The sequence below is a fragment of the Fragaria vesca genome, linkage group LG1 (genome assembly GCF_000184155.1).
Source record: "Fragaria vesca subsp. vesca linkage group LG1, FraVesHawaii_1.0, whole genome shotgun sequence".
Lineage (NCBI taxonomy): Eukaryota > Viridiplantae > Streptophyta > Magnoliopsida > Rosales > Rosaceae > Fragaria > Fragaria vesca.
Genome location: NC_020491.1, coordinates 10,553,065 through 10,570,213, shown reverse-complemented (window position 1 = coordinate 10,570,213; position 17,149 = coordinate 10,553,065). Strand labels below are relative to the sequence as shown.

The following is a 17,149-nucleotide window of genomic DNA, read 5'->3' as shown; positions in this document are numbered from 1 at the left end:
AATTAAGAGCCTCAACTTTCAAGACCAAGAGTTCGACCTCCAAGGCTTAAGAGCCTCAACCCTTAAGCTCTCTCTTAGACGTCCGAGAGTCGCGTAGAGACATGTCGGCTAATATCTATGGTTTACCCTTCACCCACTTCCCCACGTGTCAAGCTCTGACACAAGGTATGGCTCTCAACATGGTCTACGACCGACTTAATAGGAAGATACCACATATTGTCGGCACGTGTTACCAACTCTGCCAAACCTATCCTAGAACGTCAGGAAGCAAGGCTGACACCATGATTTTAGGGAATAGCCATGTTGAGCCCATACTCTTCCTTTCCACTTCACCAATCTCTCTTCCTATAAATACTAAGCCTCACAAGACTTAAAGGATCTCCACAACTCCATTTTTCTCTCTTCTTCCTCAATTATGCCTACATAATCTCTCTCTCTCTCTCTCTCTCTCTCTCTCTCTCTATGTTGTCATGCTAGGAGTCCATCACCCCATGCTAAAATACACGGTTCATACTCTATTGCTAGGATCATCTCTTCACATTCTTTCACACTATCATGTTGCTTGAGTACATTCCATTCTTCTCCAATCTCTACTTAATGTTCAAACACTTCAATGACTTGGGCGCCGGAGAGTGTTTGGTCAGCCTTAGGCTGGTCCTCCGATAACCATATATTGCTTCATATTTGCAGGTCATTCCTATGGAGCTTGAAGGTTCAATATCAATCGAAGGAAGTCCACCAAAAGAGTGGATGAAGCCCACCACGAAGTAGAGCATGAATGCTCAACATCAGCCAAATGAAGTCTACCAAAGGAATGGAGAAAGTCCACCAAAGGAGTGGAGAAAGTCCACCAATGAAGTGGAGGAAGGTAACTCACCTTCAAAGAAAAGAAGCCCACCATGAAGTGGTATGTGAAGGCTCAACATCAGCCGAAGGAAGTTCACCAAAGGAGTGGATGAAGCCCACCATGAAGTGGAGCATGAAGGCCACCATGAAGTGGAGCATGAAGGCTCAACATCAGCTGAATAAAGTCTACCAAAGGAGTGGAGGAAGTCCACATCAGCCGAAGGAAGTCCACCAAAGGAGTGGATGAAGCCCACCATGAAGTGGAGCATGAAGGCTCAACATCAGCCGAATAAAGTCCACCAATGGAGTGGAGGAAGTTCACCAATGAAGTGGAGGAAACTAGCTCATCTTCAAAGAGAGGAAGCCCACCACGAAGCTAACTCATCTTCAAGGAGAGGAAGCCTACCACGAAGTGGTACGTGGAAGCCCAATATTAGTCTGAGGAAGTCCGAGATGAGACTACCAGTTTCCCCGACAAAGGAGTGGGTGTAGCCCCACCAAATGAGTGGAGGAAGCTCACCAATTAGTGGAAGAAGTTCGGGAGGAGACTATCGGTTCCCTTGACAAATGAGAGAATGATGCCTACCATTAAGAGGAGTGTGCATGCTCAACACCGCTAGAAGGAAGTCTAAGATCAAAAATCTAGTCTTATTCAAGGAAGTTAAATGCACAGGCTCATCGATGTCATACCTTAAGTCACATGCGGTGGAATACCAAGACGCAATACATGGCCTCCGTGACATATCTTTAGTAATCGGTGATAGACAACCAAAACCATGGAAATAATCAAATTAACCGAAAGGCGAAGATAAGCCCACTACAAGAGAATAACCCCACCACTATACACATATGATTTTAACAGAAATTTCGTTGACCCGTTGGTACTAAAAAAGACATCAACAGTGATAATGTGATGTCAACCTGGGCTGGGTATTTTTCTGGGTCAACTGCCCAGCCAACCCATTTTATCAAAGGAAAATAGAAGATAGTAAAAGGTGAAATTACTGTGACCTGGCCAGATTAAAATCACTATTTAACCACTCATATTGTGCTAAGAACCTAGACAAAGGGTGGAGATCGATGACCAAAGTCGAGCCAAATTTTCATATTACTTTCATTTTCCTACCGGCAACAACGAAAAGCTAAAGACCCCAATATTTGTTTGGTTTATAGCCAGAAGACTCGTTGTTTGTACATGCATGCAAGTTTAATTAAACTTTTATTTTGCTCTCATTGATCATCCAACTTTTGTTTTAAGTCTATTAAACAAGTATTTGAAGCAGGAGGACCAACGTACCCAGCACATTTAACGGACACGATTATGCAATCCCCATTCTTTGCTAATCAGGCAATTTAATACATCTTTACATATATAGTTACATTTTTATTATCATTAATTATAAACAAAAAAACATACATAAAAGGATTAATATTTCTTTTACTTAATATAAATCCCATTTCCTTCAAACGCTCATTGACCCTTTTTAACCAGTCAACTAGTCATTTTTTTTTTTGTCAACTTTCCTAAATGATATATAGTCACCTGAAATTTATCATTTATCCAAAAAAAGAGAAAGAAATAAGTCAAATATCAGACTCAAAACGTTGCGTTTTGAATTTCCGATGTCCAAATCCAGTTGGTCCATCCCCATCAACTCTCCCAAGTCTTTGGTCTCACTCCATGTACGTACCAAATTAGTTGACCTTCTTAACACATTTAAAACTATTTTCATGTGATTTTCCTAAAACTAATCATGATTACTAGATTTGATTTTGGGCCCGAAAACAATGGGCCGCGATCTCATTCAGTCACTCTCTTCTCTCTTCTCTCTTCTCTCTTCGTCTTCTTTGTCTCCACTGTAAAGAAGCTGAAAAGCTAAGCAAAGAGCACCAACCTTTGAATTCAATATTGCATTCGTAAACTCAAAGAAAACCAAAAAAATGTTGGATTAAACAATTAATTCACCACCTTAATTTCACTATCATCACCACCAATATCTCCAACCTCTTTCTCTCTCTCTCAAATCCTCCATGGCTTCAAAGCAACTCAACCTCATATAATTGAAGAGATTTCAACAAGAAGAAGAAGCACCACCACACCTCACATTTCCTAGTCTTCTTCTTCACCACCAACTTTCTCTCTCTAGGATTTTAGAGAGAGAGAGAGAGAAAATGAAGCTCTCGGCGCTGCATCAGAGCTACCTGAACCGGCGGAGCAACAGCTTCCGGGGATCGGCGCCGTTAGATTCGTCACCGGACGGCGGGGTCAAGTCGCCGGCGACGGTGTTCTGGCTTGTGCTACATGGACTCTGCTGCTTGATAAGCCTTGTACTTGGATTCCGCTTCTCTCGCCTTGTGTTTTTCTTCTTGTTTTCTACTTCGTCGACGAATCTGTACTCGGTGCCGTTCCGGTCGGCTTCCGAGCTCATCGGAACCCTAGACATCCCGGCCATTTCGAATCCGGTCGCGAATCTCGACTCCCAGCTCAACCGAAGCTCCACCGTGAGCTCCAGCAGCCGCGTCGTCGTCGGCCGGCACGGGATCCGAATCCGGCCGTGGCCACACCCGAACCCGACGGAGACGATGAAGGCGCACCGGATAATCGAGACGGTTCAGAGGGAGCAGAGGCGGCAGTTCGGAGTCAACAACCCGAGGAAGGTTATTGCCGTCACGCCGACGTATGCTCGGACGTTTCAGGCGCTGCATTTGACTGGATTAATGCACTCGCTGATGCTTGTGCCTTACGACGTCGTTTGGATCGTGGTGGAGGCCGGTGGGGTTACTAATGAGACGGCTTCCATTATTTCCAAGTCGGGGCTTAACATTGTTCACATTGGCTTCGATCAGCGGATGCCTAACACTTGGGACGGTCGCCACCAATTGGAGGCTCGGATGCGGCTTCAAGCTTTGAGGTATGTATTCCTGTGCTTTCATTTCATATGCTTGATTTAGTTGTCTATTTCTGTTTGATTGCTCTCGGTTAGGAAGAAAGTTAGGAAGAAGAAATGTGGATGTAGTCTAATTAGCTGTGAGGATTGAAGATTTTGGATTGTATTTGATTTATGCAATTGACTTTGTGATTGTGTGATGGAGCAGAGTTGTGAGAGAACAGAAGCTGGATGGGATTGTGATGTTTGCAGACGATAGTAATATGCACAGTATGGAGCTTTTTGATGAGATACAGAATGTGAAATGGTTTGGTGCTGTTTCGGTTGGAATACTTGCTCATTCGGATAATGCAGATGGGTGGTCTGAGTCCATGATTCAGAACAAGGAGCAGGGGGATAACCCAACAATGCCTATTCAAGGTCCTGCTTGTAACTCGTCCAATAAGTTGGTTGGTTGGCACACCTTTAATTCGTTGCCGTATGTGGGAAAGAGTGCAAATTACATTGATGACAGAGCGCCTGTGCTACCAAGGAAGCTGGAGTGGGCTGGGTTTGTGTTGAACTCCCGGTTGCTTTGGGGTGAAGGTGAAGATAAACCAGAGTGGGTTAATAACCTAGATACGGTAGAAGGGGCTGATGAGATTATAGGGAGTCCTCTATTCTTGTTGAAGGACTCCTCTATGGTGGAGCCACTTGGAAGTTGTGGGCGCCATGTTTTGTTATGGTGGTTACGCGTTGAAGCCCGTTATGATAGTAAATTTCCTGCCAGGTTAGCCTTTCATCCTTGCACCTTTTATCCAATATTATATTGATCAAGACAAATTAGAAGTTCATTTTGACACTACATTATTATGTATTGTCTGTGTAAGTTTCATGGTCTCTTCAATAGCATTTGCATCTTAAAAGTATCAACCAGATGTTAGTTTTGCCTTGAATATGTGCATATGTTAACATATCTACCAGAAGCTTACTTGTGCATAGGTTAAAATTATCCACCAGACGTTAGCATTGCCTTGAACTTATGCATATTTTAAAATTTTCGACCAGACTTTGGACCTTTGGTCAAATGTCTTTCATACCTTGTATGATTTATTTACCTGTTGATGGCCAGCATCCTAGGTGTGGCAATTTACCATTCTTGATGCATGTTACGTATTTGTAACTGAAAGATGGTTTTTAATTTGTCTTGTGAATCCCAATTTTGTGATGTTCTGTGATGTATGAATCTACGATACTGGTCAACAATCGGTCCAAATTTTAGATGCCTTGTGATATTAAAAATTCTTCATGTACATTGCTAGATATTCCCTTTCAATTGAACCGACATCTCATATCCAACGTTGAAGTCTTATGCCTAGAGTCTGGGAACTATTCCTTCCCAACTCCCAATACGTTAGTGTTATCAGCCTGATATGCGTAACATATTTAATGTATATTGGTGCTATGGTTCTTGTAGTTTTTATACCTTCATTTCTTTGCTTAACTAGGTCAATCCTCCCATCTCAACTGTCCAAAAATGTAGAAATTTTTCTGGTCCAATTCACTAAAGTTGGCTTTAGAGTTCAGTTCTTTTGCTATTTGTTCGCCAAATATTCTGAGAACTGGCCACATTTGGTCTTGTAATTGCAGAGGTTCTACATTTCAAAGCTTAATTCAACTTAAATCAGCATAGCTTTCACCCTTACTCATCAGTGATTGCATCAAGCAAGTGCAAATTTTAACTATTGAGTGATCGGGTGGTTTAGTTGATCCCTAAGGGTCCAACCTATTGTAATATTCATGTGAGATAACCCTTTCTTGTTTTTACTCGGTGCATTATGCTCATAAATTGGAGTAGAATTGTCTTACATTTGAGTGCAATTTTTCATTTGCCACTCGTAATGCAAGTAATGGTTTTTTAAGTGGCTTAAAGATGAAATAACATCTGTCTTTGGGTAACATCACAGTAGTCGAGTAGTCGACAAAATATTAATTATTCTTTACATGGCAGTTTAGTAATTAGGCTGGATTGGTTTTGATTCTCAAGTGTTAATAAACTTTTTTAAGTGGTGGCTTATTCCCAATCCTTGTTATTTGAGTTCTTTCCATGCACAATTTTAAGGTCCCATGACGCCGTATTTGAGATTTGAGAAAATTTTGGTTTTGTCGATTGCCGATGGTAGTTGTCACATGGCTGTTGAGCGCATCACACTGATGTTTTGTTTATTCTGTGAAGTCTAATATTTCAATATTTCATTCTAGAGTATAGTGTAATTGTTTTCTTAGTGTCTAACATCTCAGTATTAAATTTTTTGAAATGATATATAGCATAGGTTATAATTGCTGCCACAACCTTGTACGTGTTGATTTCTGTCTCTTAGCTCACAAATTGGTGAATCTGGCGGTGGAGTTTCATAAGTCATGGTTAGACTGTTGAGGATATACTAAGACAACACGTTGCCAGAGGTTTCTATTTGATGTTCTGTACCTCAGTCAATTAGCAATCTCTTTGAGATATCACGTAGTTTAATCAAGTATTGTGTCAGATATGGTAGTGTGAGGTCTTCACAATTCTAGTTAGATACCGAACCTCATGTCTTCTATAGCCTGCACCCAGAGTTAATTTTTGTGTTTCTTTATGGTCCCTACATTTTCTTTTTTCATTTCAACTTCATGTATTGTGTTGTTTATGGTGTGTCTGTTGAATTTTGGGTGATAGGATAGTGAATAATGAAGTTTCATTTTTCTTCAATTGGTATAGTTGATATTTATTGTGCTAGAGCCTCTGCCGTCCATTTGAGCTAGTGTGAAATTTCGTTTTTCTTTTGTTACAGATGGACAATTGATCCTCCTTTGGAAATAACTGTACCATCAAAACGTACGCCATGGCCTGATGCTCCTCCTGAACTCCCATCTAATGGAAAAGTAGAGACTAATGGAGTCGAGCATACAGTGAAGCACACAACAAAAATTCGAGCACCCAGATCAAAGAGAAGTTCCCGAAGCAAGAGAAAGCATGAGACAAAAACAACAGATGAGCAAGCTTCTGCAAGGCATACTGAACAAATCTGAACATTTTGCTATCGACTCTCACAATATATACTGCTGTGTGAATTTAAGACTACGGTCTTCAGCATGAAGAAAACTTGGTTCAAGAGGCCGAGAAGCAAATGGTCACTACCCGGTACATATGGTAAGGCACCTGTATTAGGAGGCCAGTTATGTGCAATTAAGTTTGATTCTCACCTTAGTTTCACAATTTTTTCGTTTGTTTCTTCATCCGGGTGCTTGATATTCCGGCCTCTTGCAAACATACCTCGGCACCCGATCTGAGTCTTGCTGCATCTACTGGCTTTTAGGAAGTTGTATCCAATATGCTTTGAAATTTTATACATATCTAAATAGGAATTATAGAGATGTGTTCAGGTGTTGGATTTGCTAGTAACTATACCAAATGTAATAAAATTTCATTCATTCCAAACATTGGCTCTCAAATTTCATTACTGGTTATAACAAGATGCAGATGCCTAGCACAGAAAGATTAAGATGCTAATTAATAGAGACAAAAGAGTTAAGAATCTCAGTTTATTTTAGTCCTAGCACATTCCATACACATTAAGGTTAAGAAATAAAGTATTTCAAAAATTCGAAGACAATATTTCTTAGTAAGAACCCAATTTGAAGTTAGGGTTTTGAAAAGCCTCTCTATTTCTTGCCACTTTTCTTGAGGCCGGTACCTCCAAAGGTCCCCTTCTGCTGGGCTTTGGCTTTGAGCTCCTTCAGTGCCTTCTCCTCATCCTTCTTCTTCTGAAGCTTGGCCAAATCATCCTCGTCGTACTCCTTCTTCACCGCCTTGGGTTGCTTCAATGGCTTTGCTTTTCCTCCTTGCTTGGACGACATGGCTGCGTTCTAGGGCTTCTTTTTTGTCGGAAAACAAAAGACTTGCGGGGCGATCGAGCTTTGAACGCAAAATACTATCTAAGGGGCTCCTTATATAGGACACTAGTCCATGAACTACTAGGAAAACAAATAAACCCTAAACATGAAAGGAAGTAGGAGCAAATCCCATTCCTTCTACCCCAAGGCAAGGAATCATTATTAACACCGAAATCCGAATTACATGATGAAACACACATACAATAATTAGTTTTTTTTTTTTCCCTAGCTCGTGATTTGAAATTTTTGATCAACAAAATGATGGCCGGGTGAGTTATTACTCCGGAGCCAAGAGCAATTTTAGGTATGACCCCTCCTTAATGGATATTTTTTACAAGTTGAGATTCGAATCAAAGACATCCTATTACTGGAAGAATCCTTACAGTGTCTGCTCCACTTGTAATGTTCGCCTCACTTGCGGCCTCAAATGCGGCCTAGCATGTCCACAAGACCAATCTTATTGGGTAGCTCATAAATCAAATTTTGATTTTCTTTATCGATTATTAATTTGCAGATATTTTGCATTCTCCAAATAAAATATAATATATGCAGATATTTTGGCACTGCACAAGAAAACCACTTCACTCAGTGTGTGGGTACTTGGGCAGTTTCTGTGTGCATATCAGTGAATACATATAAAAATGGAGCAGTTCAAAATTTTGGGAGTGGTTTTATCAGGCTAATGTATCCAGAAGACATTGATGAAGGATCACGGGGCTTCATGGGTTTGCTGTAGTTTGCATCAGAAAAAATTGCAGAGAAGACTGAAGAAGATGATGGAAGGGATTGCGTGAGTATTGGCATTGGGTATGGAGAAGGGTGTTGATTGGTTATGGAGTGGCAACAAAGTTAGATAGACAGCAGAGAGACGACTGTTAGTTGGATAACGTGGCCAACCATTTCCAACTCTTGAGGGAAACCAAAAACCAAAACACTATGAGATGAAATTGACCCATCAATAATCTCTATATTCGTTTTTTTGGCCAAGAACCAATGCTATTGGATATGATATCAGAGATAACAGAAAGCGTGTGGCTACTGGCTAGCTTCTGGGCAAAGCAGCCTCCATTACCTTCTCTACATGCTTCCTTTTTCTTTCTTCTTTTCTCTACATGCTTCCTTTTTCTTTGGATTGCTTCCATGTGCAATTTCACTATGAACATCATCTCGTTATCTTCTCCTCTAAGTTTCTTATCTTATGTTACGACGGTTGTGAATTTTCTTTTCTTCTCTGTAGAGACTATTTTTGGTTGGCACATATAGTAGGCATAATGAAGCGAAAAACAATTTGATGCATAATTGAAACGAGAAGAAGATGAAATTTTGCACCGGAAACACCATAAATTAGTAGCTAGCTTTGGGCCTCGGGTGGTGCAAACTGCTCGCATTAGGTCGGTTGGTCGGTCTAAACATTGTATTGGGTTTGGGCAACCCGATTAGACCAAATCGTATAAACTTTGAAAGACATTCATATTTTATCTTTATAAACGAATAAAAATTAAAAAATATGACATAAAAAAGTTAACATTAAGATTTCATTTTAAACTCAAACTAACTGTCGGGAGAGTATGTCATTAACACTTTCTTTAGAAAGATATGTGTAGTGTAAGAATGCTGGTTCTTGGACGTAGATTCTAAACTACTTGTACCAGAAGTTAATGAACGGTAGTAGCTTTCTAGGTGCAAACTGCCTCTGGAAGCAATCGCCATTCTCAATCGGTTCTCTTTCACTTTCTCATCCGTCTCTATCTCTTTCTGCCTTTCTCAGCCGTCTCTATCTCTTTTTGCGAGGCAACAGAAGGAAGACACGCGTGATAGTGCGGTGGCAACCCAAAAGAGGCGGTTAGGGAGAAAATAGCAGAACCGTGAATAACTGGGACACATGGACGAATATGTAAGTAGTGCAAGCAGCTTGCACGCCCTTTACTATATAGGGAAATGACAATTATCAAACAAATTTAGTTTCCCTCAAATATCTTAAAACCAAGTTCACAAGAAAACTTGTACATGTTTTACCTAACTTCTGAAACTTTTTACAAATAGATGATATGTCTAAAAGTCACAACTTTGTTACTTGCATATAACTGAATAAAGATGTGTCTGACAACTAGATTGTCATGTTTTTCCCTTTATTCATTCAATATACATGGCTATAATCATATATATGTTTTTTTTTTTTTTTTCCCTCTGAATAGACCATATATATGGTTATGTCAACCAAAATTATTTACAACAAAAATGTTCTATACTTCTAAATTCTAATATTGAAGATAACAATGCTACATATCTGATAAATAAAATATAATGCTACGTACATATATATCAGATTAATTAAATCAAATGATTATAGTCACATGTTATAAAGTAAAAAATGATAACGCATATGAATGACGTCATATTATCATTCTCTCGCATTATCGTCTTGCATTATTAACACATTTCTAAAAACAAATTCTTATCTTCTTACTCTAATAATTAGTTTTTCATATGTAATTGGTCCATTAGTTTTAGCTACATCACAAAGAGTAATGTAAATTATGTAATTGTGGAGTCTATTTTTCTCTTCCATTCAAATATGGTGTCCATTTTTCTCTTCCATTCAATTATGTAGTCTCAATGCAATCGGTGTTTAAACCTACCCGGATTTCCTGTTACATTGATTCCTAGGTCAAGTTTTCCTTATACGAGGATTGAGTCCGAAGAACGAACATACCTACTTTCCCAGTCTCTCATTGCCTCCCCATTTCTAAGGTAAAACAAGAAGCCGAAGATTTATAAAGAAATAAACAAAAGACGATTCCATCACAGACTCGTGGTGAATGATGCAATTGGTGCTTGAACCTACCAAGATTTCCAGTTTTCGAGGTCAATTTTTTTTGCTTGTATGAATAAATTTGTTCACCCATGTTTTGTTTGTTACTTCAACGGAGCGGATTCAGTGCACCACGGTGCATTTGAACCATAACAGATGAACAAATGTCCGTTAGCAACAAAAAGAAAAGTTGAACAGTTGTAAGATACAATCTAGAAAGAATTGCCCTTTCCATCAGTTCCATGCATGATACCAAGCCAGAGGAAACCCAGTTCATCTTCCAGACCAGCCATCTACTTTTGATTTATGGGGGCAATTTTAAGCTCAAGAATCATTGATGCATACTTCAGCACATCAACCACGATTGCAGCAACCCAGAACACAGTTTCATCAAAACCCAATCAAATTTAAAAAATATTAACACCATGTAAATCTTGGAGGACTGATCCATTTCCACACCTTACCCAAGTCAAACCGTCACCTGAGTCGCCGGATTTCGCTGCGAAACGCCGGAGTTGAAGAAGGTTCGGGCCATTTATTCGATCTCCACCATCGACTAATCGATGCACGATAACCCGATAGAAGTCGGTAACCATGATACGAAGCAAACGGCGATGGTTTTCCCGTCGCTATATGACCATACGAGGAAGATTACAGCGGGTCATGCTTTCGGGTCAAAGGAGGCTAGTGCAGCAGTGCTTCTTCGACTCTTTTTCGCAGAAGTTCTTCTGACCTCTATGATAAATTGAATATTAATTTTAAATGTTTTTACTATGATGGTTAGTTTTTTTAGGTTTTAATTTTTTAACAGTGTTATTAATTTTTTTAACAGTGTTAACATCGATGTTAGTGCTATGTTAAGAGCTGATCAAATAAAAGGCTAAGATTAGATTATAACAGTTGGTTCACTTGAACCTTGATGCATACAAGAACTTTCGTTCTCAGAAAACACGAAGAAGATGATTTCACAAAGAAACAATAAAGATGAAATCACAGACCCTTTATCTTTTGCCTTTTATCCATGGATTCTTTAACCTCTCCTGCACACAGTTCCAGGTTGTTTGACTGGCCGGTAGATCGGAGAAGAGAAGCAAACCTCGCCGCAAAATAAACCAGTAAAATTCTCCGGACGTGGCAGCTACCCATTTGGTGCAGGACAAAGATCTTCCCTCAACTTGGGCAAGTTCCAAGTTCCAAAGCCCCGATATTATTGCTTGCAACTTGGGGTTTTCTCTTTTCTTCCATACTCTTCTACAGAGATTTAAACTAGTAATTATCCCTCTGCCAAAACCCTATACGATTCCGGTTGGCTCTTGTATTTTTCTTCACCAACCAGTCTCTGCAACTCACATGCTGTGTTGCAGTTTTTGCTCCCATATATGATCCAAGCCTTACCTTATGAAAGCTACCGTGCCTGTCGCCCTGATCGGCGTGAGTCTGCTCATAATTTCGATCAAGTGGCAATTATGTTGTCTCGCAAGTCCCAATATAACTACCAATTCTGCCCGGGAAAACTAGGGGCGGCAACTCCGATCAAATATGGAGTCACTCCCCTAGATAGTCTGGTGTTGGTTTTTATATCTCTAGCTAGTAGTGATCACTGAACTGTGAACATTTTACATATATATGTAATGTTAATAGTCACGTAACAAAAGAACTTCAGCTACGCACTTTCATCACTTTGTGTTAAGCAACATAAACATAAATTTCACATTCACTACTTCCCCCTTTAGGCATGGTTAAAGATTGAACTGTTCCCCTCATAAGGTGTGGTTCAGTGGTAAGCATGCTGGGTCTGTTTGTTAGACGAATGTTATAGTGATACTCTTGGTAATAGGAGGTTATTGGTTCGATCTTCCGCAAGTGAAAAACACCCTATGAGGAGAGGCCATACTCATGTTTTTCCCGGTTTCGGAGTGGTAGTCTCACTCGACCACCATTTTAAATATCAAAGATTGAATTGTTTCTAACATGTAAAACAGATGTGTAGTTTGTTTTTGCTTGACATTGATCATATATTGGTGCTAAGAAGTCAAATATTGTTTAATTTGGTTTACAAGATTGCTAGAAATGAGTGTAAACTTAATTTCTTGTAGCACGTCTTATGTCTCCATAATTATGCAAACGACCAATTTATAGATTTTTATAGCACGAAAAAATCTTACTTATCGTAATAAAAATCACAAATCTGTTTTCTGTTCGTATAACTTTTAATACATTCAACTTATGATCATACTTGTACACAATCCCTATTGACGATTTTTATTGAATGTATTTGGAATTCCCAATCCTAAACAATTTCTCCCCATCTCTTATATATCATTAATGACCACTTGTGTATATTATTTTCTTTTTCTCCCTTCACAAACACAAATATTCTCCAATATTAAAACCACCCCACTTTTCCTTTATAAACCCAATTCGTCTCCCACTTTACACACCACCACCTCTTCGGAGAGAAACAAACCCCAACACTACCAGACCTCTCTCTCTCTCTCTTTCTCTCCCTGATCACCTTCTCCTCTTCAACTATGTCGACCTCCATGACCCTAACCCTCTTCACCCTCCTCTTCCTCTCCTTCACCCTCTCTCACGCCTCCGCCCTCCGCACCGATGCCGAGGTCCGGGAGCTCTACCAGAACTGGCTCGTCAAGCACCAGAAAGTCTACAACGGCATCGGAGAGGAGGAGACCAGGTTCCAGATCTTCAAGGACAACTTGAAGTTCGTCGATGAACACAACGCTGAGAACAGGTCGTACAAGGTTGGCATGAACGCCTTCGCCGACTTGACCAACCAGGAGTACCGTGCTAGGTTTCTCGGAACCCGCCCTGACCCTAAGAGGAGGGTCATGAAGGCCAAGAACCCTAGCCTCAGGTACGTTGTCCTCCCCGACGACAAGTTGCCGGAATCCGTCGACTGGAGAGCGTTGGGGGCTGTTAATCCGATCAAAAACCAAGGCAGCTGCGGTGAGATATTTTTACTTTAAACTATTATTTTTCTTTTCAGTAAAGTAAATATTTTAGGTTATTTAGTGGATCAAGGACTTCTAGCTGTTTCGTGCAAAGCTGATAATGGTAGATATTTTTCCTTCAATATTAGGTTTGGTAAACTCTAAACTACCCTCACAAGATTGGCTATATTACTTTAGCATAATGTTTTTTTAGGTAATTTTGGATAATATGTTTTGGTTTTTGATGTTAAATTTCTTTATTATCGGCTACAAAACCATAGCAAACATCTATATATTTATGACATAATTTGAAGCAAAATTATGTAAAATTGTGTAGCCTGATCTTCTCTATGTGTACTTTCACTAAAAGAAACTAAGAAGGTGATATACCTTCAATGGTGGAAGCTTCGTTTGTTGTATTTGTTGAGTTTCTTCATGGAAAAGAAAAGAACTTATTCAATAATTGGAGTAATAGACTGTTAGATGAGGCTGCAGGTGCTTGCTGCTGGTAGTTTGGACTTTCAGCCCAGAAAATAAAAGTAGTTTGGACTTTCGGTTGGAAGTTGTGGTTTCCTTTTGGCTTTTTCCTACTGCTCAAGTTAAACTAGAATATTCAATTTTTTTTTGTTCCCTATAAAATTCTTTAATTATTTATGCTTCATGATTTCATCCTTCAACATCAGGACAACAAAAAGTCAACTTTTAAATATGTAGATTTTTGACATGGGCCCTTTTGGGCCTGTAGCTAGGCCCACTATGTATATACAGCCCAACCCAACTCTCAAGAATCTCTCTTCTCACTGTGTTTGATTTTTCTTTTGTGTTATAGGAAGTTGCTGGGCATTTTCAACTGTGGCTGCAGTGGAAGGCATTAACAAGATAGCCACAGGAGAACTAGTCTCTCTTTCAGAGCAAGAGCTTGTTGACTGTGACAGGAAGTACAACGCTGGCTGCAACGGAGGCCTTATGGACTATGCTTTTGAGTTCATCATCAAAAACGGTGGCATGGACACTGAATCAGACTACCCTTACAAAGCAGTCAACCAACAGTGTGACGCTTCTTTGGTGAGTACATTGATTTTGAATACTAATATTAACAACTAATTGTTTTGTGGAGTACTTTTTTTGACATTATTTTGTTAATAATTACAGGAGAACAACAAGGTTGTTTCCATTGATGGTTACGAAGATGTTCCAGCTTTCAACGAGGAGGCTTTGAAGAAAGCTGTAGCACATCAACCTGTAAGTGTTGCCATTGAAGCTGGTGGCGTTGCTCTTCAGCTCTATGACTCGGTAAGTAATCTTCTTCAGCTAATTAGTACTAAAGCACATTGAACTCATTGGTCATTAGTGAATCCACCCAAAGACACTGACATTGTGCATGATCTCTCTGAGTCATGACATCAAACAGCTTGAGCCTTGAGGCAATGAATTAGTACTAAAGCACATTGAACTCATTAGTGAATCCACCCAAAGACACTGACATTGTGCATGAACTCTTTGAATCATGACATCAAACAGCTTGAGGCAATGAATTTTGCGACTGATTCTGTTTTGGTTCCTGTTTTTTAGGGTGTGTTTACCGGTGAATGTGGATCAGCACTTGATCATGGTGTGGTTGCTGTTGGTTATGGCACTGAGAATGGTGTGGACTACTGGCTGGTGAGGAACTCATGGGGAACCAACTGGGGTGAGGGTGGATATTTCAAGATCGAGCGCAATGTGAAGAGCACATATACTGGCAAGTGTGGTATTGCCATGGAGGCTTCTTACCCGACCAAGGATAGTGCACAGAACCCAATCCAGATGGTCACCAGCATGTGAAAACCATCATTTGAAAGAGAGGACTAGGCTGTTGTGATTCATTGAGTTACACCATTGTTTGTAAATAGATTTAAATACCATGAAACTGCACCACCTGGAAAACTGATTCTGGTGCAATTCAATTTCAATGCATATTTCGATTGAAAGTTTAGTTTGGATCAATCAAATCAACCAGCGTTTCCTTTTGTAAATTCACTCGTGTTATTTCTTTCTGTGAAGTTCAGTTTTAAACTTTTAACTTTTAAGATTGTTCGCTCGCGTAACATATGATCAACTTGTTGAAAAGGAAAGCAGCCAAGCAGAGCAGGGCTAAAACGAGTTATTGATGATAAAGTGGTTCGATTAACATCAACATTAACTGACGCTTTGATCAGATTTGTGTACAAACTATGCTGTATATTGCCAATTTGATAGGGCTTTTGGAGTTGGAAAACTCATGGTCACCATTGTCACTGAATCCTACAAACATAAGTCATCTGTCCTAAACAAAGCACTCACTCAGTGAGATTTGTTCACGTACACTACATTTCCTCTTCAAAAAAAACTTCAAGTATAGGACTTTGTTATGCATTAGTATCTTCATCATTGGTTGATTTGTTTACACTGTGCAAAACATCATTCCAAGAGTTCAAACATCATTCCAAACTCGAAAGTATCTTGAGAACCTCAAAACTATATATGTGCAAATGCGACGTGGGACTTGGGAGCCCTTTGGATATTACAAAGTGGGAATAAAGCAAGCAAATTATGAAGAAATACTGGATTCTGGTATCCATGAAGCACTTGTTCAGTTCTGCAATCAACAGCTATCTTCCAAGCGCATAAGATTATGTAGGAGAACCGCATATCTGTGTAAAATATTGTATCATTTCAATTTACTAGTATCTGTACAAGTTGGTCCTAGCTAAGATTCGTTACAATTTGACTGCCTTCAAATATTTGAACCATTCAGTATAGACATAAAGACAACTTTAGCATCAGTTAAAAAAAAATATGCAGGAAAAAGAAAGTCCATTGCAACTAGGATGCCCCATCTGCAACTGTCTCTGGCCAAACATCATCTTCTCAACAGTCTGGAGTGTCTCCGAATCCAGGTCCTGTATTCTCTATTATTTCACCGAAGTTTCCCCACCCTATAGATTCATCTGCTGCCTGCAGCCCCCTTCGATTCCCTCCCAAGCTTGAGCTAGTGACCCCAAATTCACCAGCTGCAACACAAAAAAGTAGATATATATATACGAGGAAAAAGAAAGAAATAGTTAACAGATTAACGAAGCTTGAAACGAATCCAAGAAATGGACTTGCATTTTCATTCAGAGTTTCAATCCCAACCAGTGAACTTGGGGTCCAACTATGCTCTCTTGGTCAAATCTATCAGCAGACCTGAGAAATACATCAATAGTTTTCAGTCAACATACTAGAGACTATGTTTTCAGTCAATATACCACTGGAACAATCTGGTAAATCATCGATTCGATTAATTTATAACCCTGATACTCTCCAGCCATAGCATCTTCTTCTTTCTCTTCTTCATTTTGGCCTGGCTCAGAAAGTACCCGGCCGGGTCATTCTGTCAATGAAACCAAAGCTTAATTATTACTCTTGTATGAGTTCTATCAATTCTCTAGAAGTAGTGAGGGAGTTCAGGCAGGAGTGTGACAGAAACTAAGGGAGGGATATCATATTTATAGGCTCCACACTTCACGTTTCTTTCCAGCTTCAATGGCCTTGTTCACGTTTCTTCTCAACTGCTCATGTTTTCTCTCGTCTGCTGACTCTGCTCTCGTTTGTCATCAGGGCCCTGTTTACATTTCTTTCAACTTTTCATGCTTTCTTTCACCCTTCACGTTTATTCAGGAGTCTTTGTTTCATTTGTTCGTCTGCAACAGCTTGGTGATCAGTTGGGGAGTTCA

At 39.7% G+C, this 17,149-nt stretch overlaps 3 protein-coding genes across 3 annotated transcripts; 2 read left to right on the top strand and 1 right to left on the bottom strand.

Annotated features, from left to right (window-relative positions):
- The first annotated feature begins 2,837 nt into the window (after positions 1–2,837).
- Positions 2,838–7,212, top strand: LOC101310451 (probable beta-1,4-xylosyltransferase IRX14H-like). The gene is made up of 3 exons (XM_004287957.1): positions 2,838–3,758; positions 3,943–4,503; positions 6,548–7,212. The coding sequence occupies exons 1-3, from the start codon at positions 3,019–3,021 to the stop codon at positions 6,783–6,785; spliced, it is 1,539 nt and encodes a 512-aa protein (XP_004288005.1). The 5' UTR covers positions 2,838–3,018; the 3' UTR covers positions 6,786–7,212.
- Positions 7,213–7,418: 206 nt separating this feature from the next.
- LOC101310157 (translation machinery-associated protein 7-like) lies at positions 7,419–7,613 on the bottom strand. The gene has a single exon (XM_004287956.1). It carries the CDS (start codon positions 7,611–7,613, stop codon positions 7,419–7,421), a length of 195 nt encoding a protein of 64 aa, XP_004288004.1.
- A 5,286-nt stretch (positions 7,614–12,899) lies between these two features.
- LOC101312202 (cysteine proteinase RD21a-like) lies at positions 12,900–15,479 on the top strand (the record flags this gene model as incomplete). Its single annotated transcript, XM_004289157.1, has 4 exons — positions 12,900–13,428; positions 14,242–14,477; positions 14,565–14,705; positions 14,985–15,479. Coding segments are annotated over 4 exons (1,158 nt in total), but the record flags the coding sequence as incomplete, so codon positions are not given.
- Between the last annotated feature and the right edge of the window lie 1,670 nt (positions 15,480–17,149).

Coding starts and splice junctions, on each gene's coding strand:
- LOC101310451 (XM_004287957.1), top strand. CDS start 3,019: ATGAAGCTCTCGGCGCTGCATCAGAGCTACCTGAACCGGCGGAGCAAC. Junction 3,759..3,942: donor ATGCGGCTTCAAGCTTTGAG/GTATGTATTCCT, acceptor GTGATGGAGCAG/AGTTGTGAGAGAACAGAAGC. Junction 4,504..6,547: donor GATAGTAAATTTCCTGCCAG/GTTAGCCTTTCA, acceptor CTTTTGTTACAG/ATGGACAATTGATCCTCCTT.
- LOC101310157 (XM_004287956.1), bottom strand. CDS start 7,613: ATGTCGTCCAAGCAAGGAGGAAAAGCAAAGCCATTGAAGCAACCCAAG.